Below are 27,724 nucleotides of genomic sequence, written 5' to 3' on the forward strand. Positions count from 1 at the left end.
TTATTATTATTATTATTATGTATTTATTTTATTTTCAGTTGTTACAGATGGGACAGACATGACTGGGAGAATGAAGGAAGGAAGGAAGGAAGGAAGGAAGGAAGGAAGGAAGGAAGGAAGGAAGGAAGGAAGGAAGGAGGGAAAAAAGACAGAGGGGAAGAGGGACAGTGAGAAAGGGCACTTAAAAAAACCTGTTGAGAGAAGAAAAAACAGAAGAGAAAACAAGCAAAAAGGAGAGCAACATAATAAACACAACACCATCGCAATAATCTAGCTAACAGTAAATAACAGCAGCCAACTGCGCCAGAGTGGACAGAAACCCAGGTCCAGGGGCCAGAGGCCTGAGGGCCCCCCACCCCCCTGAACTGGCCCAACCAAGCCACGGGCACCAACCCCTGTCATCTATCTTAATTGCCCCTTGGCAAGTTGTTTTGACTTGACAAGCAGCCACTGGGAGTGAGCCGGTACAGGGTAACCCGAGCGCCCAGCCCTGGATACCAAGAACCACCAATGCACCGACATCTGAGGGCATCAGCCACTGGCAGGGAGTGTGGTGAGGGGAGATAGGCCTCCATACCTTGGAGGGCCTCAGGATGGCCCAGCTTTAAAGTAGGTATGTCTATTAATCCGAAATTATTCATATTCCTGTCAGATTTTGATCGATGTTTTTAAAGAAAGTTTTGAGATGTCAAATTTAATTTTGCACAGTCAAATAAGAAAAGGTGGCATACAGCTATGAGAAGTACAGTCAAGTGAATTTGATAGATTTAATACTTTTAAGTATTTTGACAAATTTAAAAATAAAGCATGTTCATGTCCATACTGATTCATAGCCTGTCCTAGTAAATGCCCAGAAAACCTTTTATTTGTGACTATAGCACAGGTCACCTACTAACTATAAAAAGTAAGACAGCAGAAATAAATAACAAACAGGAGAAATATATACAAAACAGAAAATAGAGTGGAGAAGCCAACATCAGAAATTCCAATAAATAATTCTAAATATTGTAGAAAGCCTACCCAGAAGAGTTTAAGCTGCTATAGCTTCCAAAGGTGGGCTGACATCATATTAAACCTTATGAATTAATAATGAGATGTCATTCAAGTTTATATGCATGTTAAGGCAATCGAGCAATTACTTTCGCCAATATACTGCATTTTTCAATGTTGACTCTTGTACTTGGCTGGAGACAGCAAACAAGGCAATACTGACATTACCAGGGCGTGTTAGTGAAATTATTAAAACTGCTCAAACAAGCTTGAGTGGTTCAGAAAGTCTGTGGTCTCATGAAAATAAAAGGTGGTGACTCATTCGTTGTGAAACATGCGAATGTTTCATGTCACACATCTGCCAGGAGCACAAGTACATACTGTAATGTAACACGTGACATTTTTTAAAAAAAATTGTGCTCTCAATAAGGATATGCACAGTGGAAACGGCGATTAAGGCGAAATTTCTTTAGTATGACATAAAGTGCATACAAGTAGAAGGTATATAGGCCAAAGGGCGTCAAGGGGCCCCGGTGTGGGGCACACCGATCAGCGGTTATCAATAGGTGTCTGGAAAACCTGGAGTCTGAACACTGCCGAGTCACCAGAGAGGCGACTGATCGAAATCCAGGGATGATCAAAGTCCAGCTCCAGGTTTGCACAGCTCCCCGCGCTGCTGTGGCATGAAAACAAAAGTGACCAACAAACAATGCTGTGTGTCAGCCGCAATGAATGAAACAAGCCGACCACTGCCGAGCTGACACACACACACACACACAGACACACAGTGAGGGCTGCAGAGATCATCTGTGTGACAAGGATAACTAACAGGATGCCCAGCTAACGTTACCACACATGCCTTATAAATAAAAGTACTCACTCTGAGACAGCACATATTTGCTTGAGCACGCAGTCAGGTTACATCCTCTGACAGGCGTTATCCGGTGACTCCTGGCTTGTCTGGCGAGCTGTCGGTGAATCTGTGAAGCCAGAGGTCTAACCAGAGCCGAGAAAGTCATCATTTTAACCGAGTTACCTGCTTCCCTGCAAACGAGTCGAGTCGTTAGCTTTTACACTCTCCTAAAGTTAGCTAGCCTGCCGAAAACAATATATCGGCTGGTTTCCCTCCTCCTCCCGTGCCCTCCTACCGTTTTTCTGAAGTCGGGGGAAACAACACACATTCAAATTGTGACCGCAGAAAGCAAACAACACTCTACTAGGCTTTACAGTGACGCAATAGCACCAGAACAACACGGTTAAACACACTTGTTCTCGGCGCACACCTTCGATAACCGATAACAGGGTTGTCGTTTGCGCTAGAGAGGTCGGCTGGGGAGGGGGTGTAGAGCGGACCAATCAGCGACGTCCTTCGATGGGCGTTAACGTGCACGATGACGTCGAGAGGAAGTACAGCCCCCTTTGAGTAAATAACATTACGTGAGGAAATTTTTCTGGGATAAAATTACTTATATCTTTGAGCTTCCCTTTGGAAATGTATTGTTTTGGTTTCTTAAGATTCTGGAAAAGTGTAATTTTTTTCAGCCTCCGAGTTTTATATCCACAAAACAATTCAATATAATTCACTTTCTTTCTTACTGCTATTATCGTTTCAGTACGAAAAACCTTCATCGGGTAGTTGTTTGATGAAGTTTTATATTATAGTATTTATATATTAATTTAAATGTAAAACTACACATCAAGTCTATATTAACAAGAACAATCAACAAAGAAGCTCTTTGAATTTTTAAGTTGCGCTGGGGTTTGTTTGTTTTTTACTGTTTTGTATGGTGGCTTGTTTCTGACACCAATTGTAAATAAATAAATGTTTCTTTTTTCCATCCATAAGAAAAAAAATTTTGAGTTATTATTTTAACATTTGGATTTAAAATCTAAGATTTTGAGTTTTTATCCTAAATTGTGAGTAATTATTTCAACATTTTAAGATAATAACCTTTGGGGGAATATGTTCAAACCTGGCACAAACATTCATGAGGTGGGAGTCAAGTCAAAGGTCCCTGACCAAGTATGATTTAGGTCATTACTTAAGGATTAATGCACCAGTTATTTAAAAAAAACAAAAAACCCAAAAAAAACATTTAATGCATGATTAATTGAATAAAATTAAGTGATGAAGTTTTACTTCTAAAAGGTCAAAGATCAAGTGCGGGCAGACAGGTTTCCGCATGTGAATGTTAATACTAACAGGGGAAGCTGCTATGTTTACACATCCATGAGGCTTACAAGGACCTTCCGTGCCACCACCTCAGCGATTGCGACTGTATTCATGGTTCCTGCACACAAACCCCACTTAAAATGCACCAAACCACACAGCACGAACATCAGTGTGCCTGAATGGTGTTGTTTTGAGCTTTCCTTGCAACAACTCTGTGATTGGGGATTAGAGATGTCCTCTCACTGACATCATACAGAGCCAAGAGTGGAAAAAGATGTTTGAAACTGAGCATTTAGAGCAGTGTAAGGTCTGAGCTTTCAGCTCATATAGAATACTTGTACATTTTATTGACTTTATTTTCTGTCTCTTGAATCATGGAGCAGTGAACCTTTAGGCTTCCTGTACACACATAAATGTCCAATCTCTCTATTTGTTAGCCATAGTTCTCTTTAAAGTCTAGTTTAAAATAATTTATCCCTATCAACAAATCATACTATATAAGCAACACATATTATTATTTAGTATTTCTTTTTTATCCTACATTTTCATATTCTTATCTTAATTTTCTACTGGAAACAGTGACATTTAACCTAATCACGCTACATTTTCTTAAACCTGTTTATAGTAAAGTCTAGTCTCTGTTTTGCATCACAGGAATTTGGCTCATGTATATCTCATTCTTTAAAGACACTGTGAGTATTTAGCACATATCCTGGAATGAGGGAAGGGTAAAAAGCTACAATCTGTTTATTTAATTTCTTTTATTCCAAATGGCAGTTTACATTTTTTTCTATAAATGGCCTGTATCTGTATAGCGCTTTACTTCACACACACATTCACACACTGGTGATGGCAAGCTACATTGTAGTCACAGCCACCCTGGGGCGCATTGACAGAGGCGAGGCTGCCGGACCCTGGCGCCACCAGGCCCTCTGACCACCATTAGAATAGAATATGAGATCCATATTAGAATTATGGATCTCATATTATCACAGCCAAAGTTTCAGTTGATGATGTCAGAATATGTGCCGGACATCCCTGCAAGTGTTTCCTTCACTTGGGTCTGTATGAAGCCATTGAGAGGTTATGTCGCTAATACAACCAACTCAGGCAACATGGTTATCATAGTTAACTAAGATTCAGTTCAATTCAATTTTATTTATATAGCACCAAATCACAAGCTGCCTCAAGGTGTTATACAAATCAAACTGAACTGAATTTTATTGCCCTAAAACTAAAAACTAGATGTAAAGAAGTACAACTAGATGCGAAAAATGCAAAGTAAAACCTGGACTTTTGAAGAAAAAAAAACAAAACCCTCAAAACCCATAAATAAATTATGTTATGAACTCAGTAAACTAAAGAAAAATACAAACTATCCTTAATAAAGAAGAAATTTCCTCAGTTTTAGCATTTGTTTAGTTTGGTAATTTCGTATCAAACTTGTCAGATACTTTCATGGATGTGTTTATTGACACATAGAGAGTCAGCTGCTTTAAAAAGTTGTCTAAATCCCGCTTGTCATACAAACTCCCATCTGTTTTCATACACTTGTCCAGTTCAGGGAGTCCACTCCTGGTCGATGCCAGAGTCTCAAAAAACTGGCCTCTCATTTCCTGAAATCCCTCCCGACATCTTCTGTGCTGTTGTGTTGGTTTAATGATCGTTCTAAACCCTACACATATGAAGTGTTCAACCACAGAAAACCTCCTGGTCTATTTCAGATATACTTTCCCCAATCAGGGTTTCCATTACCAGAAGGCAACAGATTCACATGGACACAAAGACCTGACAAAACAGGAAGCATCTGCAATTTTTGAGTTTATTATCTTCATCAAATTGGTCCAAAGGGCTCTCATAGCTTTTCAATAAGTCAGATCACAATAAAACATGAAATTATGGACATCAACACAAGGGTTAGACGGGAGAAGACAGCAGGTCACGAAGTGCCCGTGGCTCTCACGTTATTTAAGTGCAGGACACTGCTGCCAGACAACCTAGTTTAACCTCTGCAGCATCAAACAGGACAAACTGCTGCTCTGTTTTTTTAACCGTTTCTAGACTTCGCTGCTCAAACAGAGCCAAGAAAAATAAAACTGTAACATGTTTAACATTGAATTACTACTGCCTTTAAAAAGTGTACAGTTCAGTCATTGCCATTTCCCCAGGGAGGCGTGTTGTCTCGTCTCCGTGGCTGTTCGAGTAATTTGTTCTCTAAGAGCTGGACCCCTCACTGCGATGAAGTGATGGAGGGCATGTTTACCTTCTTGGAGCCTAAACATGTCAGTTCTAGAAAAGAGGTAGCTAACAAACACCCCTTGGCACAAACTTGCCATCAGTGCCTCTGTGCTTTACTGACCTGCTGACAGACGTCAACAGCACCTACAGGCCAGCCCCTGTCCACACCCACCCAGACTGATTCAGCACAACCTGCCCCCCTAACCCCTCTGTCCCCATCTTCACAAAAACTGAGCTCAATATTACAACCCAAGAAAATGTTTTGGTTTTTTAAATCTTATTCCTTTGAAACTTGACATCAAAGCACAAAAACACCCTGACTTGTGTAGCATGAGAAATACAGTACGTTTATAAAAAAATACAAAAAAAATGCACTTTTTGTTTATTTAACCAACAAGAGAAGTAGAAGTGACATAACAGGAAGTCTATGTATTTTTTTCGTCAAAACTGTTTCTCCCCCCCCCCCCCGTAGGATATATTGTAGGATCTATTTACAGCATCATGTCAGAGAGTGGAGGGAGTACGAAAGCACAAACACATTTGGGGGGGAAACTGTTGAAAGAGAAGCCCGGGTTGTAAACGGTTCTTCATGAAGGAGGTGTTTTATTTAAACCTACTGTCTGTCTCAAGTCAAAATTACGAGCAGTCAAAGAGTTTGCAGTCCCTCAGGAGAAAGGGAGGGGAGTTAGTCCAGAGCGATTATGTCATCGTCGTCATTGTTGTCGCCTGCCGATTGGTCTGTCCGTGGGCGCTTGGTGGAGGTCTCGCCAGTTTCGGCGTCTGAGTGCTTCCTCTTTGTGCCACCCGTCGCTGCTGCTGCTGCTGAGCTGGAAGCTGCCCCATCCTCCTCATCAGAGTCGACTATCATGATGTCGTCATCCTCTGACGGAGCTGAGATCGAAAAAGAAGAAACGATACAGGTTTATTTGCACAACAGAGAACAAACTGAAAACAAACAACGATTGCCCTTTTAGACCGTAGTGCTCAAAAACAAGATAAATAGTAGAAAAAAGTAAAAAAGAAAACCAAGCCATTTATTTTGGTTGTTCAGCTAAAATATGTCCACTTATATTCACTAATTACTGCAGCGGTTACCCTAAAGTCTGGAGCAGGACACAGCTCTCACATTATGCAGTGCTGCAAGTGGATAGTGCTCCAATAGGGCCTAGTTTTTGCTGCACTGGCTTAGCTCGCTGTGTTGAGGAGAAAACCCATTTTCAATAAGACTAATGCAGAGGCTGGGATTGCCCCAGCGCTCTCTCCACTGGCCTGTCTCAACAAAGCCTGGAACGCCCCAAAAAACTATTGAAACAAACAAACAAACAAAAAAAACTTTCCATTCGATGGAGCTGATAAGAGGGACACTTAAGTGCTCATTTTTATTTATACTATCATTTCTTTCTTTCTTTTTAAAATAAGCTATAGTCATTTTTAGAATGTGTGTTTGTGTGTGTGATTATTTTAAAGTAAAACTAATCCATCACAGATTTACAGTACAGTAGTGACACTGACCCTTGGTTGGTCTTTTTGCCAAACCTCCACAACTGCCAGCTTATTCAGGACTGATCTGTTGAGCACACCTATCAGCACTCTTCTAACTGCTTGTGTCAAAGTGTATATATAATTACAAAAGGACAGCAGAAATGTAACATGAATGTGAGGTGAGCTTTTAGAGCACAAAAATAGTGTACATGTAGGCAAAGATGTGCTCTGGACGAAGAAACTCAAGAGTTGTTTGGCCATCACAGTGATGGGCATGCTGAATGTGTGTTTTCAGGAAAACACCCTCATGCCAACTGTGAGTCATGGTGGTGGAAATGTTACTGTTTGGGGTTGCTTAGCAGCCTTGCTGCGAGACAAACACCCAGAAGTCAGTGGACCACCAAGGACCAACTCAAAAAGAGGAAACCAAAGCTTATGCAATGAATAAGTTGAAGCTGAGAATCTCATCAAAATGTTGAAAAGCATACAGATAATGACAGCGCAATGGAAAACCCCGAAGGATCCTCAAACTGAGGCAATTTTGAATAAACTGGTCAAATTTCCCACCGTCAGATTCCGATTTACCTTCAAAGAACTTTTGGCTTCTCCAAATGTCACACTATTAATATTTGTTTTGATTTGGACTAACATATTTCTGAAATCTGTATCTGTAGGCTTTTCTGTAGGAGGATAAACGTACTGAAAACGTCCACAGCAGTTCCAGAGGTCGTCACTTTATTATCATTTTTACAAGACTGTATGTTAACGCATCCAGTCATGGCATTAGCATCGTGACCACTACGATGCTGACCTTTAGAGGATGTTGACGGCTGGGCGGAGTCCTTGTTGCCGTTGGTGATGCTGTTAACCTCCTCTTGGTTAGTCTGAGGGGGTGGAGCCTTATCTGGGGCCTCACCTACTACCTCGAATTCCACATCCCGCTCTAGGTCCTCACTGCCAATAAGGAGAGATGCACACACTTTTCAGCTTTGGTCCCTTAGAGAGGCTGACTGTAAACTGTGAATTTCATTCATGCGTTCATGCACACAGGTACATACACGTGCAGGACATTAATGAGGAGTGTGTAGTCTTGGAGGAAGTCGTCAGCTTGGAGCCGGCTGCCGTTACGGATCCCAAAATCAGAAAGAAATTTGCTGTTGTTGCCTGTGAAGAGAAAGAATAAGTATAAATGTAAGGAGAATGCATTCTTGAACCTATAAAGACCGTAAATAACACAATTTCATAATTTAACTACCAACTACTAACTAACTGTTAGTGGTTAAATTAATTCCTACTATAAAAAAGTTATTATACTCCTTTCAAACACTGTATCAGTTTTATCATTAAAGCTGTTACAAATTAAAACGGAGATCCAGCCGACTAACTGAGGCGTTTCTGTTTTTGCCCTGGAATGACTTTTACCTACAGACATCCTGACAAATGCTATTAGAGCACCCTCTTCTGTCCATATGGACACTTTCCACTTGCACTAAATGAAAAACAACTCCCATCTATATCTCTATAGGCAGATATTATCTTTAGCATCATTGTCTGGTACGTTTTATTTTGCACTCCTGTCTTGTGGGTAAATGATCTTACTCTTGCCTGTCCCTCTTCTTTTGGTCTGTCCATCCAGTCTTTCCTTTTTACCATCTCTCTCTAGATCTTTGAGATGTGATTACAACCATCATTTTCATCTTTTCTTCTCTGCCTTGCCTTTTCCTCTATCCTCTAAAAGCCCCCGGTCAAAGCTTAAAGTCTTACATCCCCCCGCCCCCTTCTTCCTTACCCTCCGTCTCTCCTTCCTCTGAGGAAATGAGGATGGTTCCCTTTCCATCTTCTATCTGAACGTCTGGAGCCACCATACCAAACCTCTCCTTCACAATCTGCACAGAAAGACAAGGAACACAAAGTAAAAAGTAAGTAAAACAACATCCTCTCATGAAAAAAATGACATTTTTGTGACGCTTTACAATCCCATGTAAAACTAAATACATCCTTACTGCTTTCATAGGAATTACAGTATAGTAGCAGCCAGGCGCTGATAATCATATGCACTTGATTAACTGATTATTAAAAGCAGTGTTTACTGAGCAGTAATACACTCTCACTAGCACATTTATGAGCTTCAGTTCAGGAAGAAAAATGTGAGTCTTGCTCAACAGTTGATCGTTTTAAGATATCACAAAGACATGTCACATTCCATATGTCATATTTCTATAGGCCAGTGAATTACAATGGAGGCAGTGAATTAAGGTACTGGAGCTCTTTAGTTAGAGGCTTTTCCCCCATTACCTACAAATGCACTTAACCTGCTAGATGTAACTGAACTGACTCTAACCAGATTTCTGGGACCAAAAACTTTAAGCACCGGGAAAGATTCATCAGTGGGACAAGGTGTAATCTGTCACGGCAAGATTTTACGATTCTACAAAAGCATAAACTGACACAGTCGATACTGGAAACTAGTGCAGTCTGAACAAGGCAAAGGAAAGGTGTCTGACAGGATAAGCGATGCTCAGGAATTTTACCAATTAATGACATCGTCTTCGATACTGGATGTGCTGTAACATTACCTTGTCTTGCAGAGTGAGCACCATGGTTTTGTGCACGTTGAGTTTGACCGTGACTTCAGGTTTGCTGGCGCAGACGTAGCAGTTAGTGCTGGGCGGGTCTAGCACGCAGGGGACCAGCAGCTTCTTCCTGAGATTGGGGCACTTGTTCAGGAAGATCTGATGCAAGAAAAAATAAGATGGACATAAAAAGAGGCTTATTATAGGAGCCGTATTCTAGTTATGACAAACTCTGGTGTAGTGGCTCTTAACATAAAAAACTAGGCTGCTCTTTGTCGCTTGTGTATGAAAGTTGCACAGGACAATAACAAAAATATGCAGGCATAAAGTCACAACAAATATTTGACAATATTTTTCAACATTACACTTAAATATACTCCCCCATTCTAGGCTGCTTTAGCAAATCACACCTTTTAGGAGGGTGAACATACTGGTCTATTACCACCTGTGGGTTGGACAAAATGCTAAGACATTTCCATCTAACAGTGTGCATTAAATTTGGCATCTGAAGCCAAAGGCAGTGCGTACACAAGTGTCAAGAGTCATATATGATCCACTGCTAAAACAGATAACAGCAAACTGACCGTGCGACAGGATTCCAGTTCCCCGGATAAAATCTTGAGCCCCTCCAGCACGATGAGTCCAGCGATGACAGCATTGGTTGTGGCAATAGCTGGGATGATGTTACCTGCCATTGCTGAAGAGAAATTAACAAACACATTTAGATTTGTGAATAAAAACTCTGACATGACTGTTTTGTAGCCTTTGTGCGTGACTTACACTTGACATCAAAGCGACTTTTCATGTTCATACTGAAGATGTGCATACGCAGGTTGGCTGCTGCAGTAACAAAGTCCATGGCTGGAGGGTCATCCTGACAGGAAGAGGAGAGGGAGACAGGTAGAGCAAGGTGATAGGACCAAAAATATTTATCACGATATACATTTGAAAATTTGCGATAACGATAGAACTGACGATATAATTGACACTACACAAAATACTTTACAACTCCACAACTTTATTAGTGCAAAAAAAAAAAATCAATGTATTTTCACTTAAACAAGCAGCTGTTTTTTATGTGCATTAAAGTTATATAAAAATTTAACAGTGCAAATCCAAATTTCTTGCAGACAGTTTAACCAAAAAGGCATTTCCAGTGGAAATTGGCCGACATATCCTCAGCATAACCATGTATAATATCACAAAACTGCCACAAAGCAGATAACAAATAACAAAAAAGGTTATATACACACAATACGGTAATATTATGTTGAAGCTCATTACGTATCACTCCGCGAGGCTCCTACCTACGATAGTCGTAGTGCTCCGACAATCCATCAAGCGGTGCGGGTTCGTAGCTCAGCAAAGTCGTACTAAAACATTTGACAGATTTTCGAGCGCCGTGTACATAAACTCATTTCGAGGTCAGTAAACACAACCAGAATTCATACATAAGGCACACGGGATTATAAGGGGCACTGTCGATTTTCAGAAAAATCAAAGGATTGATTTTAAGTGTGCCGTATTTTCCATAAACCACGGTAGTAACGACGGTCCGCTAGCATGTGCTACCAAAAATAGTACTTTGTTGTGTATCTGACGGACGAAAGCTAAACCAGTTCCACACCACTGAAGTTGCAGCATTTTTACAAAACAATTCTGGTTCATCCGTTTCATTCAACGATCCACTTTCACCCTTCTCATTCTCCTTCGCCGCTGTGCTTTTTCTGGCATGTGCGTATGAAAACAAACAACATTATACCGGTATGACCGTGAACGGTATGATATGACCCAGCATTAGAGGCAGGTATTCATCATCTGTGTGCAGCATTTTATTACATCTGCAGCAACTTTCTACTGGAGTAACATTGTATCTGCTGGCTGTCAGTTTGCAAAGCCATTCAGATGAATGTACAAAGTACAATTACTGTACTAACATACTGAATGAAACCTGCCCAACAAGTGAAGCTCAGCAGCCAGGGTTGACTATTATAATGTGTACTTATTCTGGCAGCCAGCAGAGTGCAGCACTACACTCACAACGCATACTCCACCGAGTGAATGGGCTGTTTTATGTCCACCAATTTTCATTCATTGTCTTAATACATCTTTATTGTTTCTGCAATACAGTCATACTATGTCATTTATTTAAAGCACTGGCTACATTGTATGTTTGAGCATTTAAAAAAAAATATTACACTCAATTATGCTCATAGGTCCCGTTAAGCTAATTTCCAACACCATATTTTTGGACTGTAGAGTAGCTTTGCATGAATAATCATCTACTTCATTGACTAAAACAATTTTAGCTCCTCTTCCTTCAAGCCAACTTACTTCTGACTGGCTCACACTACACAAAAATAGATTTGAACAGTAGGTTTGTTGGGCTTTTGTGTGCACTGCCAGAACTATTTTCCTGGGATTACGGATAGCCACTCTCATTGACATGATACAGAGTAGAAAAAACAAAGACTGAGTATCCAGAGCAGTCTGACCTCATTTTCAAAGCTGTGGGCATGTTTCATACAAGCATCCACCATTTTTATATGGAAAAATCAAGTGAAAAACTAATTCACAAGAACGTCTTGTCTTTACCTTATCCCAGACCAGCTCAGCACCCTCGCCCTTTTCCTGCAGCTGTGAGCGGAGCGTCTCCACGCTGTGCTGGAACAGCTGGCAGTAACCCCAAACATCCAGAACCTGCTGGTCCTTCAGACCTGAAGCTGGAGTCCCCTCCTTAGGACACTCTAAAGCCAAGAGAAAGGCACACAATATTGTGGTTAATGAAGCCTTTAAAGCAGTGACCCTTTTTATAATTAATATAAATCGGACATCTCGCAGTTATGTTCCTTGTGTAAGCGAACTGTAAACATAAGTAAATTCCTCCACAGGCTGCACGCTGTGCAAACAGCTGTTCTTTATTACATGTGTCATGTGCTTTTGTTATGTTTGTGAGGACACAAAAAATATTTGCTTCGTTTAAACTTACAGCTAATGTGCAGCTCAGTATCTTCCCAACAAAAAGAAGCTGGACATGTTCAGAAGTAAAACTTATACACAAGTAATAAACTCACAATTTAAAATATTTCGAGTTCTTTTCTCGGTCTTCCTGACTCAAACAAGTTGAAATATGGCCCCTAAACACACATGCGCGAGCACAGGTAACGCCAGGTGATGCTGAAAGCCTGGATGGGCTTAAGCTCCGCGTGCATAAAGGACATACCACTGTTCTCTAGCTGGTGCCAGTCTAAAGGTGTAGGAGCTTTCCTCTTCTTCCATAACTTGTCCATGGTCAGAAGGTACATGATGTCATCTTTGAACAGCTGGAAAAAAAAGGAGCAATCATAAACAACTACTCTACGTCCGTGGTGATGCTATGCTAAATGACTAAACTCTAGGATTCTCAACATTTTCTGCAGCCCACATAAGGACAGAATGATCGCTTCTTCAACGGTTGTGTTCTTGACGAATAATCTGCTAGTTTTTAAAGGAGAGGGAAAAAAACTTGAAATCTAACTAGTCTAAAAGAAAACAAACAAATATTTGCCAAGCAAACTGTGTACTTCGGTTGTAATATGAAACCATTAATTCCTTTCCTCATTAATCTAATGTTCAAATACGTCGAATAGCAAGGGCAACCACCAGTCTACTCAACATCTCGTGCCCATCCCATTTATACTCGCTTGCTTATTTATTACCTTATTGAAGAGTTTGACAGAATCATATCCGGTGGATCGAGCCCATTCCTTGGTGGAAACACGCTTGATGTCCCCATCCTTATCTGAAGCGGTGGCACGAGCCGCCGTCTCTTCGGGATTCCCTTTTAACAGAATTCACAGCTTTTACACAGCAATTAATTTTAACCTACGTTAATATTCATCCTGCTGTGTGACCAAACAATCAAAAAGGATCCCCGCAAAAACCAAAACAGGGAATTCAAAATTGTGAATCCACATTAATGCCACTCTCTCTCTCACTTACATGCAGCCTCTGGGTCCGCTGTGTCCGGCGACACCTCTTGATCTGCATCTTCTTCTCCAAACAGTTGACTGTAGTGGCAACATACAAACAACAGAAGATGACATCATCACACAGCCTATTATCCGCTGATGATTCTGAAAGATCATCTGATGGTTTAGAAATGGTCATATCTAGATTAGTGATTAACAACTGACGAGGTCCCATCTAATCGCAAGACCTCATAGCACTGAGTCACTCCAACAGTGCACTTTGTTCTCAGACTGCTGATTTACTTTTGGTCCCTCAGATATTTGTGTGGGAGGCAGAGCCTCCAGCTTTCTGTCTCCATCCCCTTACTCCCAGATGGTCACAGCAGAAGGCTGCCCCTCCTTGATTCCACTGGAGGATACTTCCTGTTAAAATTTAGTTTTTCCTTCACACTGTTGCCAGCTGCTTGCTTATGGTGGGTCGTCTGATTATTGGGTTTTCTCTGTATTATTGTAGGCTCTTTATCTTACAGTATAAAGCACCTTATGGGCAACTGTTGTTGTGATTTGGTGCTATATAAATGAAACTGAATGTAGTAATTTTCAAACACGTGCAGGAACAGTTTAATCAAGATCACACTCTACTCTACGTCCAGTCTTAACTGGAAAAAAGAAGATAAAACCGTGTGTGTCAAAAACTGCACGCAGAAAGTGATCAGATCATGCAGAAAATATTTAGAGGTAGTGAGGCACAGTGGGATCACATTTCATGATGTGTTTTTCACCTAACCTGTCCTCTTCCTGCAAGATCAAGCCTGGCAAAAGCCACTATTATTTGCTAAACTAATACGCAGACTGCAATCAAATGTAACTTGAAGCCCAAGAATGCATGCGTAAAAAGAACACAGCTTACTTGAAGAGATATTTGGCCCAGACGATGCAGTGAATGGGCTCAGATGGTGTGTTTCTTATGGTGCATCCTGGGAAGGTCTTCTGTGCTGGTTTCGGCTGGCACTCGTAGCACTCTGTCATTCCCTGGGTAAGAAGCAGCAGAGAAGAGACATGTTCACCGCCCTTGCTCAAAAATCTGCAGCACAGATCAAAATCAAGGCCCTTGATGAATTTTAGTCTGACCCCCATTTCCCTTTGGGTTCTTGGCTACCTTACACACAATGTAAAAAGAGCTTAAAGACATGCAGCCAAATTGTTGGTTCTCTGTGTGAAAAAATATCGGTGCTACCTTCTTGATGACCGTGACCTGTCCCAGGTATCCAGCAGTGCCACTCTCTATCAGAGGGATATCAGCTGCCAAACACATCCTGTTGACATGGTTACGGGCAGCTGGGGAGGCAACACGTGGTTTTATTTACCTCATTTGAAAGCGTTAGCAGTAAAAGAAGATATTTTGGTAATGCTGTAAGACGAGGGTACCTCTGTTATCCAGGGCGTTCATCACAAGCATGAATTTTCTGAAGAACTCCACGTTGTATTCAGGGCTGTTAAGGAAAAAACAAACCACGGTCAGTCCCACATCAGTACATTCTTGAAGGAGCTAACCTCAGACTGACCAAACTGTGAAAAAAAAAGAGAGAAAGAAACGTGCTTCATGATGCTGTCGTGGTATGCAGTGATGTTGGCACTGGGGCAGAACTGCAAGGCGCTCTCTTTGGCCACCTACAAGACAACAAGAGTAAGGGACGGATGTATAAAGTGCACAGAGGACGTTTAAAATAGCAGCTCAGACAGAACTCTGCAGCCTGCAGGACCAGAGGTGAGTTACATACCTGTGCTTTAGACTTGCCTACATGCTTCTTCTGAAAGAGGAACTGACGGTTCAGGTTGCTGACATCAATTGTGTCCAAGTCAATCTGCCAAAATCAACAGGGTTGTAAAGTCAGTCGAGTCCAATCCAACAATCAAACACTTTTCTATTTGTTTGAACAGAAACGCCTGCTAGGTCACAACAAACAGGGGTAAGTCAGTGCGACAATCAGAGGACTGCACGAGCATTTTAAACACCAAGAGAAACAAGTAATTCTCTGCTGAACGTCTTTCTTTTCATATAACTATTTTACTGCATTTTAATTGTTCTAGATTTGCATTAATGTGTTTTCTATGTGCTGCGTTTGGATACAAAGTTAGAGAGGCAAGACTGAGATAGTTTGGACATATGCAGGAATAGATAGATATGGATATATTGGACAAAGGATGCTGAATATTGAGCTGCCAGGCAGGTGAGAGGAAGACTGCAGAGAAGGTTTTGCACAAGGTTGGTGTGAGAGAAGGGGATGATAGGGAGAGGGTGAGACAGAGTGTTCTGTGTGTACAGCACTGCTGCTAATTCAGTCGGTGACAAATAAAAGTTTCACAATGTTATCTCAATTCTAGCCAAGAGGTTAATTAAATTATTTAAACAGTAGCTGCTTAACTGCTACAGGATTACAGGCACAAGCAGCAAAAAAAACTCACACAGGGTGTTTGCAGGTACCACTGAGATGATGACAGTAAAGTAAAAGATAACCAGAAGACTTTAGGACCTGTCGTTGACCCTTTTTAAGAGGGAGAGGCTGTAGTAGCCTTAACTAATGAAGTCTGTGGTGGATGCCAGATGACAAAAAAAATGAAACTGTTTATGTAAAGAGTGAGGACAGACAGGATGGATTCTACTTTCATAAATAAAATACTGCAGCGCCGGTTATTTTGGCTGCAGACATTAAATGCACGCAGTCTCATGTTTGACTCTGGGAGACTGATACCAGCAGGATAAGAGAGAAGGCGAGCACAGGCTCAAACAATGTCATCAAGAGTTTACTGAGACAAACTAGACACTCCTGACTTTTCTATCTTATCATGTCAATGTCATTCTCAAATGTCCCCCAAATACAGGACACTACACTCAAGAGAGGGGTAAGCAAATCTGAAATCAATCTGCAGGTTCTTATTTGGTTGTATCAATTATAATGTTACCAAAAATATAATAATTAAATAAAGAAATACAATAGCGTAACCAGTGCAAACTGCTTCTAACAAGAACAGAATAAGGAATAGGAGCAAACTTGAGACATCACTCTCTAGTTTGAAAACCAGAAGCCTCACAGACCCTCAATGGTGACAAAGTTCAACGCAGACCTTGTCACTGTGAAAAGGAAATGTCTGCGTTCCCACTACATTTACCCAGCTTCCTGAAGAGAATGGCACTTGCCGAGGTCATGTAGGACCCTCAAAACACCAAAACCTACTTTTGGGTACTCTCTTATTCACAAAGGGTTGCCACAGTGGGTCAATGCACATCATTTGATCAGATCTATTGCTTGTCAGGCAAATGTGTAAACCACTACTCTATGGACAGTGACAAAAGAAACAGAGGTCAGAGGGTGCCCTGACACATATAAGATCTGTAATAGGCACAGTAATGCAGTAGTTAGAAATGTCCCCTCACAGCATGCAGGCTTCTGGCTGAGGTGACTGTGTGTTAAGTTTGCATGCTCTTGCTGTTCACTCTGGCTTCACAGTGAAAAGATATGCACATTATGTTAATTTATTATTCTAAACTGACCATTGATTTGAGGTTGGTAAAGAGTTTTAAGTGTATAGATTATGATGCCCAAAGAACGTATGGTTAAGTGCCCGAAGTGTTAATTAATAACAACTTAATAATATAATAACTGGTAGTTGATATAGAAGTAAGCTCTAATTGTTGCACATAATAAATCTCAACAGTTCCAAAGTGCTCTTGCCATTTCCATTTTCAGTAACACATTTCTTAAATCAATGTGGTGGTTGTGTTATATCTTAGGTACAACAGTGTGATGACAATACAGTGTGCTTGGTGTTTTTTCCTCCTACCAGTGTTGTGAAATTTAAAGCCTCTATTTATTAATGTCAGATTGGCCATTTATGCATTCTGCAGTTAAAAAAATGAAATGGTACAGACACAAACGGGGGAAGGGGGGGGTCCTTGGCTCTAAACCACACAGTACGTAAGGGAGAATTTAATACACAATTTAACAGCACTTTCTGAGCACCCGTGAACTCCTCACGCTCAGCCCCCAACCAGCACGCACATACATTCTATGAATAAAGAAACTGAGCGTTTTGCGTTGATAGATACAGTGAGGATGTTTTTTCCCTATAATACACCGTCCATGGCTAAGCACGGAGATGTCTAAGCACCTCCATGGTGGCACACAGCCCGCGGTGTCCTTACAAAGAAGTTGACTGGCTAACTTAGCAGTGATAATGGCGCCAAATATCCCGGCTACATCGCTACGATCTTGTTCGACTTTTTTCCACCCTCACAGATAGATATCCTTGCCGGTCCATTTGACGCTGTTCACGCGGTGTTAACAAACCACCAGCGAGATAGTAATACAGCTCATCTTTGAATGCCACGTCTCAGCAATTAGCCTGAGCCCACACGTCTCCTCTTGACACACTCATTGCAGCACAAAGAACCAGTTAGCATGCTAGCCGGCTAGCTACCAAAGACACAGCCACACAAACAAACAGCGTGAACGGGACGGACCACTTCGATGTTTTTGAAGCCGGTGAGTACAAGGTTCTTCAGCAGCTCGCAGCCGATCCCTCCTGCTCCCACTACCAGGACCTTGCAGGTGGAGATGGAATCAGCCAGCTCTTTTCGGAGGGAACCCACAAGTTGGACCATGTTGATGGCTAAAGACAGAACCTGCAGCTCCCGGAGGCTAGCTGTTAGCTTCTTCTTCTACACAACCCAAGACCCACCCACTTCCGGGTCACACACTTTTTCTTTTGTGAGAAAAAGTAGTAGTTTGTCATTTTAGCGCCCTCTTCCAAATGCCACTAGTATTTACGATATAAAAGATAAGGCTTTTATAATAGGGATTCGCAATTCCAGGCTTCAACGGCTGGTGTCCTGCAGGTTTTAGATGTGTCCTTGATCCAACACAGTTGATTCAAATGGCTAAATTACCCCCTCAACATGTCTTGAAGTTCTCCAGAGGCCTGGTAATGAACTACTCATTAATTCAGGTGTGTTGACCCAGGGTGATATCTAAAACCTGCAGGCCCTTGAGGCCTTGGAGTTGCCCACCCCTATTGTATAAGATATATATAAGATAAAGCTCCTTGAATAGCATTGTCTAAATCTAATTTCTTGTCATTTCATTAGTATTTATACTCAACAGCAATTCTCTTCTCTTTCCCCTCACCCCCCAACCACTCACTGCAGGTGGCTGCCCCTTGCTGAGACTAGTTGTGCCAGTGGTTTTTTCCTATTCAAAGGGAGTTTTTTCCTCTCTACTGTTGCCAAATACTTATTCATAGGGGGTTGTTTGATTGTTAGAGGTTTTTTCTAGTATTGTAGGGTCTTTACTTTACAATATAAAACACTCTGAAATGACTGAAATGACAGTCCTGTGGACTGTGATGTCATATTTGTTACAAATTCTGTCAAAAATGACATTTTTCGCGTCATTGGGACTTTACACCTAGATACATTGGGGTTATATAAAAGTCACTTTGCCAAAAAAAAACTGATTGGGGATCTACCTTAAGACTAAAACGTTCTTTCTGGCTCAGAACGACTTATGATGTATTTATCCAGGTTAAACGGCTCGTTGACAGTAAAAGTGTGTTGTTGTTTTTTTAAAGAGAAATCTGGCCAAGAGGGTAGCAGAAATTGAGAATAAGTCATTTCATTATTTTAAAAATAACTCCTTCTTAAATCCTGTAGACTATAAGATAATTACCCAAAATAAATAAGGATATTGAACATTTAAAAAATGTAAAACATCAGGAATAACCTTTTGGGGGCAGATGATCATTTTTATATTAAAGTCTTTTTGGAAATCTCTCTGTGCATACATTCAAAGCTGGTCTGTGAAGAGAAGTGGGATACGTTCACTTCAGCTTCACGTTGCACACATCACATTTGGCTTTGCTTGCTTGAAAAAAAAATCAGAACATTTTCATTAAAAAATAGTCTTTGTCAATCATTTGCCTTCTGAGGCGTAAATAAACACACGTAGGAGGGATCGATAGGGCGGTGTACCCGTACCGTACACGTTTTATTTGCTCCTGCATGCCACTCTGACCAGACACTCTTGGCGCAGACCTTGAGAGAATTAAACGTGGTTCCCGCAGCACTCAGCAGCCCAGGACGTGTGGGTGCACTTTTACTTCAGAGATGGTAAACACAGGGTTTCCTCTGGTGTGACCTCGCGTGTTTTCTTCCCGGCTGGCCCGCCTCTGCCTCCGCCTCCAGCTGCAGCGCACAGACTGAGCTCCGTCCAGAGCGCCACAGCTGCCCGAAGGAAAAGATGGGATCCGCAGGACACTTGAGCTTAGTGCTGCTGCTTGCATTTCTGCTGGGGCTTCATCACTCCTCAGGTTTCTGGATCGTCAACGTTGTCTTTCCTCCCCCAGCCAAACCTAAAGTACCCAGCAACAGCACTCCTCCACTTATTATCGGTAAGTACAGGGTCTGTCTGTTTGTTAATATATATGGAAGATTAAAATATACTGCTGTGATATATACCCGAGATTTATTGTTGATTTAGCTGGACATCTATGCGGAAACATGTAGCACGACGGTCCAGTACAGTCGGGGGGTGGGGGTGTTTTTAGGTCACACACAGCACTCTGTACATTTGACCCTGCAGGCAATATCAGTGTTTTCTCATCAGGAAAGCTTTAGGGACACAATTTAGTGACTGTGCTTTGGATAAACCTCCACGCTCAAACTGAAAGACTATTAAACCTGTTCTTTTCCTACATATAATTTAAAATAAATCGTCCTCTCTATGTCAAGAAATTTCTTTTAAAGTTCAGCTTGCCTTTTTATGAAATCTCAAACATCCAGAGAGAGACATTTTCGCCTCAGAATTTGAAGAAGTGGTATTTTTATTGTCTTTGATATGATGATGTTTAAACACTGGACTGACCAGATCGCAGAAGAACTGCTGTGTACGCGGTGTAAATAGTGTAGCTGGGTAACGGTAAATGATGCAGCTTCTCCTGTGGGTCAGGGGTCAGTTTCGCAAATTCCGAAACAGATCCAAATATTTGCATTTCACAAAACTGTCTGCTATGTCAAATACACCTTATTTGCTGAATTCTGGGTAAATTAAGGCTAAAAGAAAACATGTGACCACATCAAGGTAATCATCGTAAATCACCCACCCCGGGATAAAGTGTTTTGCTGTTTTGGTAGGTTTTGTGCTATTAGAAATTAGATGATGTTATCCCTTTTAGGCTTACACTGTACCATTTCCCTCTTTCTGCTGCTTGTGATTCACAGTTAGCAGTCAAAAAGTCATCGTCCAGTCAGGGATTTGTGCAGTCTACTGCACAGGAGCTCCAAGTAAAGGACAGGCAAACAAAATGAGGAGATTTTGACTAAAAGGAGATAAAGAAAATGCTTTGAGTTCTACATTGATTGCTTTAAGTGAACCAATCGACTGACATTTATTTAAACTCAAAAAACAATGTGACTAAACAGCACTAACAGTTTTACCCATGACTTCAATATGATTTTGTGAAAAAAGTAAGTGAAATAAGTGGAAGAGATGGGTGTAGAAATGTCCTTACCTATAAAAAAAGGCAGATTACTGTCGGCTCGTTTCAAGAAAGACTGGTAGGTGTCAACCGACAGCTTTGACAAGACCTTAAAAGTGTTCAGCGAGAGTAGAAGTACCAAAGAGTCAACATGAAACGCCTGCAGAAATCTCTGCAACTTCCTGAAATATATCTTTAACACTGAAAAAGAATGGTGGTTATGGAAGGACAAAGAAAGGAAGCAACCACTCAAAATGAAAAACAAAAACAAACAAACAAAAAAAAGCGTTGCTGAAATTTTAAAGTTTGCAAAATGCCACCTCGATGTTTCACATCACCTATTTAGCAGTCGTCTTGTGTGCAAAGATGCTAAGTCTGAAGGAATAAAGGCAACACATCATCACAACTCTAAGGCATGGTGGAGGGAGCATCCTGGCATGGGCCCTGTACTTTGAAGCAAGTTCAACATTACCAGGTCACTTTTCTTTCTCTGGTTTCAGCATTAGCAATCAGGCTAAGTCGTCGATCAAAGGTGATTATGAGCTTGATAAATTAACCCAGGATTTATCTATCGAAGCATGAGTGTGTTCGCATGAAAGGGGCGATATCTGGGAGCAGAGCAACTGATTCAGGTAAAACTATGTTATTATAAGAGGTTAACCACATAAAAGCAGTGATGTGAGCGACTGCAACATGAAAGGAATCAGACAGTAAATTACAGCACTGAAAACACCTAAAGTGTGTGTTTGTGCTATAAGTGCTCTTTCATTAAGTCATAAAAGAACAGATGTATTATAATTGTTATTACTCATATTTAGATAAGCAAAAGATAGTTTTAGTTTTTATCATTTTCAGCTGCAGCCCTGGTGATGTTTAAAGGTCTGAGAGCAACCAAAGAATAAATCTCAGACCTTCCCAACCGCAGACGTTTCCTTCTTAAAGTGAAAATGAGATCATTAATATAACAACATTAGATAAATTGGATTCCACTGTTTGTTTTTGTTTTGTTTTCTAAATTGTAGTGTGGTTTTTATTTCCAACTTAAATTATATAACTCTTTAATGTGGCAGGAAATTAGCTTATCAACATCTGGTCTCAGGATCCTCCAGAGCAAAGCAGCTGTGCACATTTTTTAATTGCAAAACAGGAGACAGAATATTGACAGGATATCAAGGAGAAACAGAAAAACACAATAAGACAGAGTGTAGGTAGGGGTTATTATAGCTTTGTATTTTCTAATTAGTTTTTATTTTAATTTTATTTTGACCTGTTGTTTTGAATTCTGACTGAATTCTATATATATGAAATTTAACAAAATTGAAAAATAAAATACAAAATAAAGTACAGGATAGTGTATACTGTATACATTCCCAAATTTAGATGCATATTTTAATAACTTCAGTCTCTCTCCAGTTCCTCAATGTTCCCAGTCTTTAATCTCAACGTCCCCAGTCTTTAATCTCAACGTTCCCAGTCTTTAATCTCAACGTCCCCAGTCTTTAATCTCAACGTCCCCAGTCTTTAATCTCAACGTTCCCAGTCTTTAATCTCAACGTCCCCAGTCTTTAATCTCAACGTTCCCAGTCTTTAATCTCAATCTCCCCAGTCTTTAATCTCAACCTCCCCAGTCTTTAATAGCTCCAGAAACATCTTCCAAATGTCAAAAAATTCTGATGATCTTTTCCGAAAAGTATAGTTTTTATTTTTATTTCCTATGACCAGTGATCTATAGCAGTGGTTCCCAGCTCTCTGAGCTGGTGACTCTTCATCATGCAAAAAGTCACTTTGCAAACTCTTATCACAGCTTTAATTAATGAATAATCTCTTTGATTTCTTTCAGTTCAATTAAATGATTCCTCAGTTTCATATTTCATATTTCATACAATATGAAACTGAAGAAGTCAGAGAGCTTCTGATTCCTTCTGATGACACACAATCTGTAAAAAAAAAAATGATTTGGATCATTGATTTATGACAGCTGTCTGGGAAGTCCATCAGTTCATCAGTTCTTTGTTGCATGGTTGTTAATAGACCTCTCTGCATTGAATCATACCTGTTATTAATCTCTGTCTCTCTTCCACAGCATGTCTTAATCCTGTTTTCCTTCCCTCATCCCAACCGGTCACAGCAGATGGCTCCGCCCCTCCCTGAGCCTGGTTCTGCCAGAGGTTTCTTCCTGTTAAAAAGGAGTTTTTTCCTTCCCACTGTCGCCAAAGTGCTTGCTCATAGGGGGTCATATGATTATTGGGTTTTTCTCTGTATGTATTATTGTATGATCTACTGTACAATATAAAGCGCCTTGAAGCGACTGTTGTTGTGATTTGGCGCTATTGAAATAAAATTGAATGGAATTGAATTGAATTGAATTGAATTGAATTGGAAGTTTGCTGAACTTCGGCAGCAGTTTGCAGTGCTGTGTATTGGTCCCACTTTTTCCTGCAGTACAATTAACATTTGACACACTGTTGTGTTTGCATGTGCCCTCCTGCTCAGTACCGGGGAACCTGGGGAACCGTCTGGAAGCCAAAATAGACAAGCCGTCGCTGGTCCACTGGCTGTGCTACAAGAAAACTGAGAAATGGTTCCCACTGTGGATCGACCTCAACATGTTCATACCCATAGGTGTGGACTGCTGGATCGATAACATCAGGTGAGACCTGCTGTCTGCTCTCACATCCACGTTTAAGCAGTTTAACAACACCTTTGATCTACAACTTTGCCTTACTGTAGGTGACAGCTGAGGAACAGACTTTTATGTTATGCTTACGCTTGTCAGTTTTGTTTATCTTTAGTCAGGTTTTTCATCACTGAATACATGTTTTGCAGAATTTGAAAACTTAGCCATGTGTTTCCACATTTGTGCGTCCTGCAGACTCGCTTACAACAGGACAACTCGGCGGTCATCCAACTCACCCGGGGTGCAGGTGCGAGTGCCTGGATTTGGGCAGACCTATTCCATTGAATATCTTGACTATAACAGACTGGCTGGTGAGAAAAATACATCTGTGTTGGTAAACTGGTAAATTTGGGGGACTAGTTTCTGACATCTTTTAATGTATTTCTACACTGAGTAACAGAGAAATGTTTAATGGTCATGAAGGCAAAAATATAAAGGAACACGTAGCCCAGTGCTTTATTTCCATACTAGATTTGGACTCTTAAACTGACCGAGTCTGCTACTGTTCTCTGAAGGTTACTTTTACACCATGGTGGAACATCTGGTCAACGTGGGCTACATCCGAAACGAGACCGTCCGCGGAGCACCGTATGATTGGAGAGTAGCTCCTAGTAAGTCTGCATTATTTTTATGTTAAGAGAGAAAGCACGGTGCTTTGCATGTGTTTGCTTACGAGTATACAAAAGAAGTTTCCTGAGCAGCTCAGCTTGTGCTGTTTTTTCTTTTTTTTTACTAATTATGGCACGCAGGGGGGTCAATGATAAAAATCGACATTACTAAAGAACATTAACTTATGCTTTTATTTAATCATGTATTAAAGTCATGTTACTTTTTTTTAATACAATAGGAGCAATTTTCAGATGTGCTTCCTAGTATAGTACAGATAATTGTGGTAATTACTTTGACTTTTAATGTCTCCCAACTTCTGAGAAGAAAAGTCTTCACTAGCCACTTTAACAACTATATACTTCACTATGTTCTTCTGCAAGTTGCTGACTTTAGTGCTGGAAAGGTGAGTTTGTTATGTCGGTGGGAGAAGCAGGATTGAACCAAGCGATAAAGTTGTCGGTCGAGAATACTAGTATATGCTGATGCTACAGTATTGTACACTCCATAATTTGGTAGCGTGTAGCAAATATAACTTCAAGTATTTGTTTTCTGTGTGACTTTGTTAGATTCTTACATTGCTGTAGAGGAAGTTTGGCGCATTCTTCACATTGTAACAACTCTTCTTGAAGTTTTTGGGCAATTGTTTTTGATGTCCTGCCACATTTTAATCAGGTTGAAGTCAGACAAATGGTTTCACATTTGACTCTAGAATACTTCTATATATAGAGTTCATGGTTGACCCAACTACTGAAAGGTACCCAGGTGCTATGGCTGCAAAACAAGTCCAAATCATCACCTCTCCACTACCACTGGATTCAGTTGAAAACATTTAATATGAGGGATTTGTGCTGATATGTTGTATTTGGTTTATGCTACATGTGATGCTGTGCATTATGGTCCATATGTCCACTTTGGTCTTATTTTTCTAAAGGACATTGTTCCTGAGGTCTTTGCTCAGATGCAACTTTGCAAACCTAAGAAGAGGCTTTCTGTTGGCAATCAAGCCAAACTTGAACAGCCTTTTTTTAACATGCTGACTGAGACCTGTAGAGTCTGAGATGTCGCTCCTGGGGTAAATTTGCTGGTATGTAGATATCATGAATGTTTTCGTCTTCTCACTGTACAATGATGGACTTCAGACTGTATGGGAATGGCCTTATTGATTATTGCTGATATATTTCCTCCTTATGGGCGATCGTGGCTTAAGAGTTGGCAGTTCGCCTTGTAATCGGAAGGTTGCCGGTTCGAGCCCCAGCTTGGACAGTCTCAGTCGTTGTGTCCTTGGGCAAGACACTTCACCCGTTGCCTACTGGTGGTGGTCAGAGGGCCCGGTGGCGCCAGGGTCCGGCAGCCTCTGTCAGTGCGCCCCAGGGTGGCTGTGGCTACAATGTAGCTTGCCATCACCAGTGTGTGAATGGGTGGATGACTGGATATGTAAAGCGCTTTGGGGTCCTTAGGGACTAGTAAAGCGCTATATAAATACAGGCCATTTGTCATTGTGTTAACACATATCTGAATGCTGCAGACCAGCAAACTGCCAAAATCTCAATAATCAAATGCTCTGATTAGCAGCGCCTGGCTGCTACTTATCCTATTAATTCCACTGGAAGTAAAAGGAGTGTATTTTGTTTTTCACACACTGCTTCTGCATGTTGGTTTAGCTTTTTAAAAATATATATTGACACAGTGTAGCATATCACGGGTTGCTTTTCATCTGAGGTTGCAGTTACCTCATTTTAATACCTGCTAAGGACCACGTGATTTTTATTTACCAGCTGGTTCTTAGAGCTAACCCTAGAGAGAGGAGTGGATTTTCTTTTAGGACACCAAAACTCTAAAACAAACTCACTAGTTTTTATTCACACACTGACTGTGAGTACATTTGGTGTTGCATGTCCTGATTGTGGCAGCAGGTTCTCAAGTTATTTTGACCAGATGCAACCAAATTTTAATTACACTACATAATGACGTTTGATGTGCACCTCTTAAGGTTCTTGCTGTGAGCCTGTAACGTTTTTATTTCCCTTCGTCCCCCCACAGATGAGAATGCAGAGTACTTAGCAAAGCTGCAAAACCTGGTTGAGGAGATGTACAACCAGTATCAGGAGCCTGTCTACCTGCTGGGACACAGCATGGGATGCCACTATGTCCTCTACTTCCTCAACCAGCAGCCTCAAGCCTGGAAGGACAAATACATCAGAGGCTTCATTTCTCTAGGAGCGCCATGGGGGGGTGCAGTAAAAGTACTCAGGGTCCTGGCTTCAGGTAATGATAAGAACGCACAGAACAGAATACAGATGGAGGGGCTAGAAAGCGGTGTGAACCTGAAACTCTTTACAGGAGTAAATGATGGCCTCTCGATGATTTCGAACCTAAAGATTCGGGAGGAGCAGAGGATGGTAACCACCAATGCGTGGATGCTTCCTGTAGATGGCATCTGGCCAAGTGACCACGTATTCATCTCCACGCCAACCTTTAACTACACTACAAAGGACTACCAACGGTTTTTCAAAGACATTGATAATGAGGAAGGCTGGTAAGAAACAGTTTGGTTGGTTTGGTTGGTTTTAGAAAGTCTTGATTGCCAAAAGTTAAAAAAGCAGACCAGAAATTGTATAGTACCAGTGGTCATCTGTATTTACTGCTTTACCTCTCCTTTGAGAGCAGAAAGTGTGAAATTTCTGGGCTCTTTGTCTTCTACTTCTATTTCTATCTAAATGGTAGCATCTTGCTTTTTCTTGAACTATACCTTTTTAGCATATAGATCAAATACTTCTCTTTTTGGTGTATTTTTTCTAATAGCAAACAATGATCATGCCCTCTTGTTGGCTCCAGGTATATGTTGGAGGACACCAAGAACCTCACTAGTGATCTCCACCCTCCTGGTGTTGAGGTATGGTGTATGTATGGCATGGGCCTTCCAACTGCCATAACAAACATCTACGACGAGGTCTTTCCCAACGGGGACCCAGTGGACTTTGTTTATGCCGATGGAGACGGCACGGTGGACACGTTCAGCATGAGTTTATGCAAACGCTGGGAGGGGAAGCAGGAGAAGCCCGTCCATATCACAGAGTTCAGAGGGCTGTTCCATCTGGATATGGTGTTTCACGAAAAGGTGCTCAACCAAATCCAGGACATCCTGGAGGGCAAATCGGACACACCCACAGAGGTTGATGTCAGAACTGACACTGAATACAGGCGTTCAGGAGTTTGAAGCCATTTACAGTGCTAGAGTCTCACATAGGTGACTTTTGAGCCAGATCAAACATCAAGCTTAAAACAAATATCAGTACCGTCTCTTATCTCAAGTAGGTACAACAGCTCAAAACCAATCTGGACTTGGGGAGAATCTATCACTGATCCCCCTCCCCCCCCCAGCAAATAGTCCTGACCACTTTATCTTAACTAAACGCTGCTGACTCAACAATGTGGGTTTTAACCCTGACCTGATTATTACTAAACTGAGGTCATGTGTTTAGTTACCTTACGTCTGAAA

The 27,724-nt window shown here is 41.1% G+C and overlaps 3 protein-coding genes across 4 annotated transcripts in view; 1 reads left to right on the top strand and 2 right to left on the bottom strand.

The window, feature by feature from the left end:
• ca5a (carbonic anhydrase Va) overlaps positions 1-2,349 on the bottom strand; it is a 16,501-nt gene extending 14,152 nt beyond the window's left edge. Inside the window, exons 1-2 of one of the 2 annotated variants that reach the window (XM_005751508.1) lie at positions 2,139-2,349; positions 1,871-2,034 (exon numbers count right to left, since the gene is read on the bottom strand). In XM_005751508.1, coding sequence (XP_005751565.1) covers positions 1,871-2,012 — 142 coding nt within the window. In that variant the 5' untranslated portion in view covers positions 2,013-2,034; positions 2,139-2,349. Of the gene's footprint in view, positions 1-1,870 lie in introns of both variants that reach the window. The other variant, XM_005751507.1, reaches the window with a different exon arrangement.
• A 2,618-nt stretch (positions 2,350-4,967) lies between these two features.
• uba2 (ubiquitin-like modifier activating enzyme 2) lies at positions 4,968-18,170 on the bottom strand. Its single transcript, XM_005751510.2, has 17 exons — positions 17,929-18,170; positions 15,188-15,271; positions 15,007-15,077; positions 14,835-14,899; positions 14,644-14,744; positions 14,317-14,438; positions 13,438-13,505; positions 13,155-13,276; positions 12,680-12,779; positions 12,052-12,203; positions 10,237-10,330; positions 10,041-10,153; positions 9,460-9,615; positions 8,673-8,769; positions 7,942-8,047; positions 7,695-7,837; positions 4,968-6,292 (listed from the first exon to the last, which is right to left on the bottom strand). The coding sequence occupies exons 1-17, from the start codon at positions 18,067-18,069 to the stop codon at positions 6,087-6,089; spliced, it is 1,941 nt and encodes a 646-aa protein (XP_005751567.1). The 5' UTR covers positions 18,070-18,170; the 3' UTR covers positions 4,968-6,086.
• Positions 17,921-27,724, top strand: lcat (lecithin-cholesterol acyltransferase). The gene is made up of 8 exons (XM_005751509.1): positions 17,921-17,950; positions 19,648-19,853; positions 23,433-23,589; positions 23,812-23,927; positions 24,132-24,227; positions 26,266-26,490; positions 26,566-26,761; positions 27,061-27,724. Exons 2-8 carry the CDS (start codon positions 19,703-19,705, stop codon positions 27,440-27,442), a joined length of 1,323 nt encoding a protein of 440 aa, XP_005751566.1. The 5' UTR covers positions 17,921-17,950; positions 19,648-19,702; the 3' UTR covers positions 27,443-27,724.

The sequence above is a fragment of the Pundamilia nyererei genome, unplaced genomic scaffold (genome assembly GCF_000239375.1).
Source record: "Pundamilia nyererei isolate P.nyererei 1_Seehausen unplaced genomic scaffold, PunNye1.0 scaffold00314, whole genome shotgun sequence".
NCBI lineage: Eukaryota > Metazoa > Chordata > Actinopteri > Cichliformes > Cichlidae > Pundamilia > Pundamilia nyererei.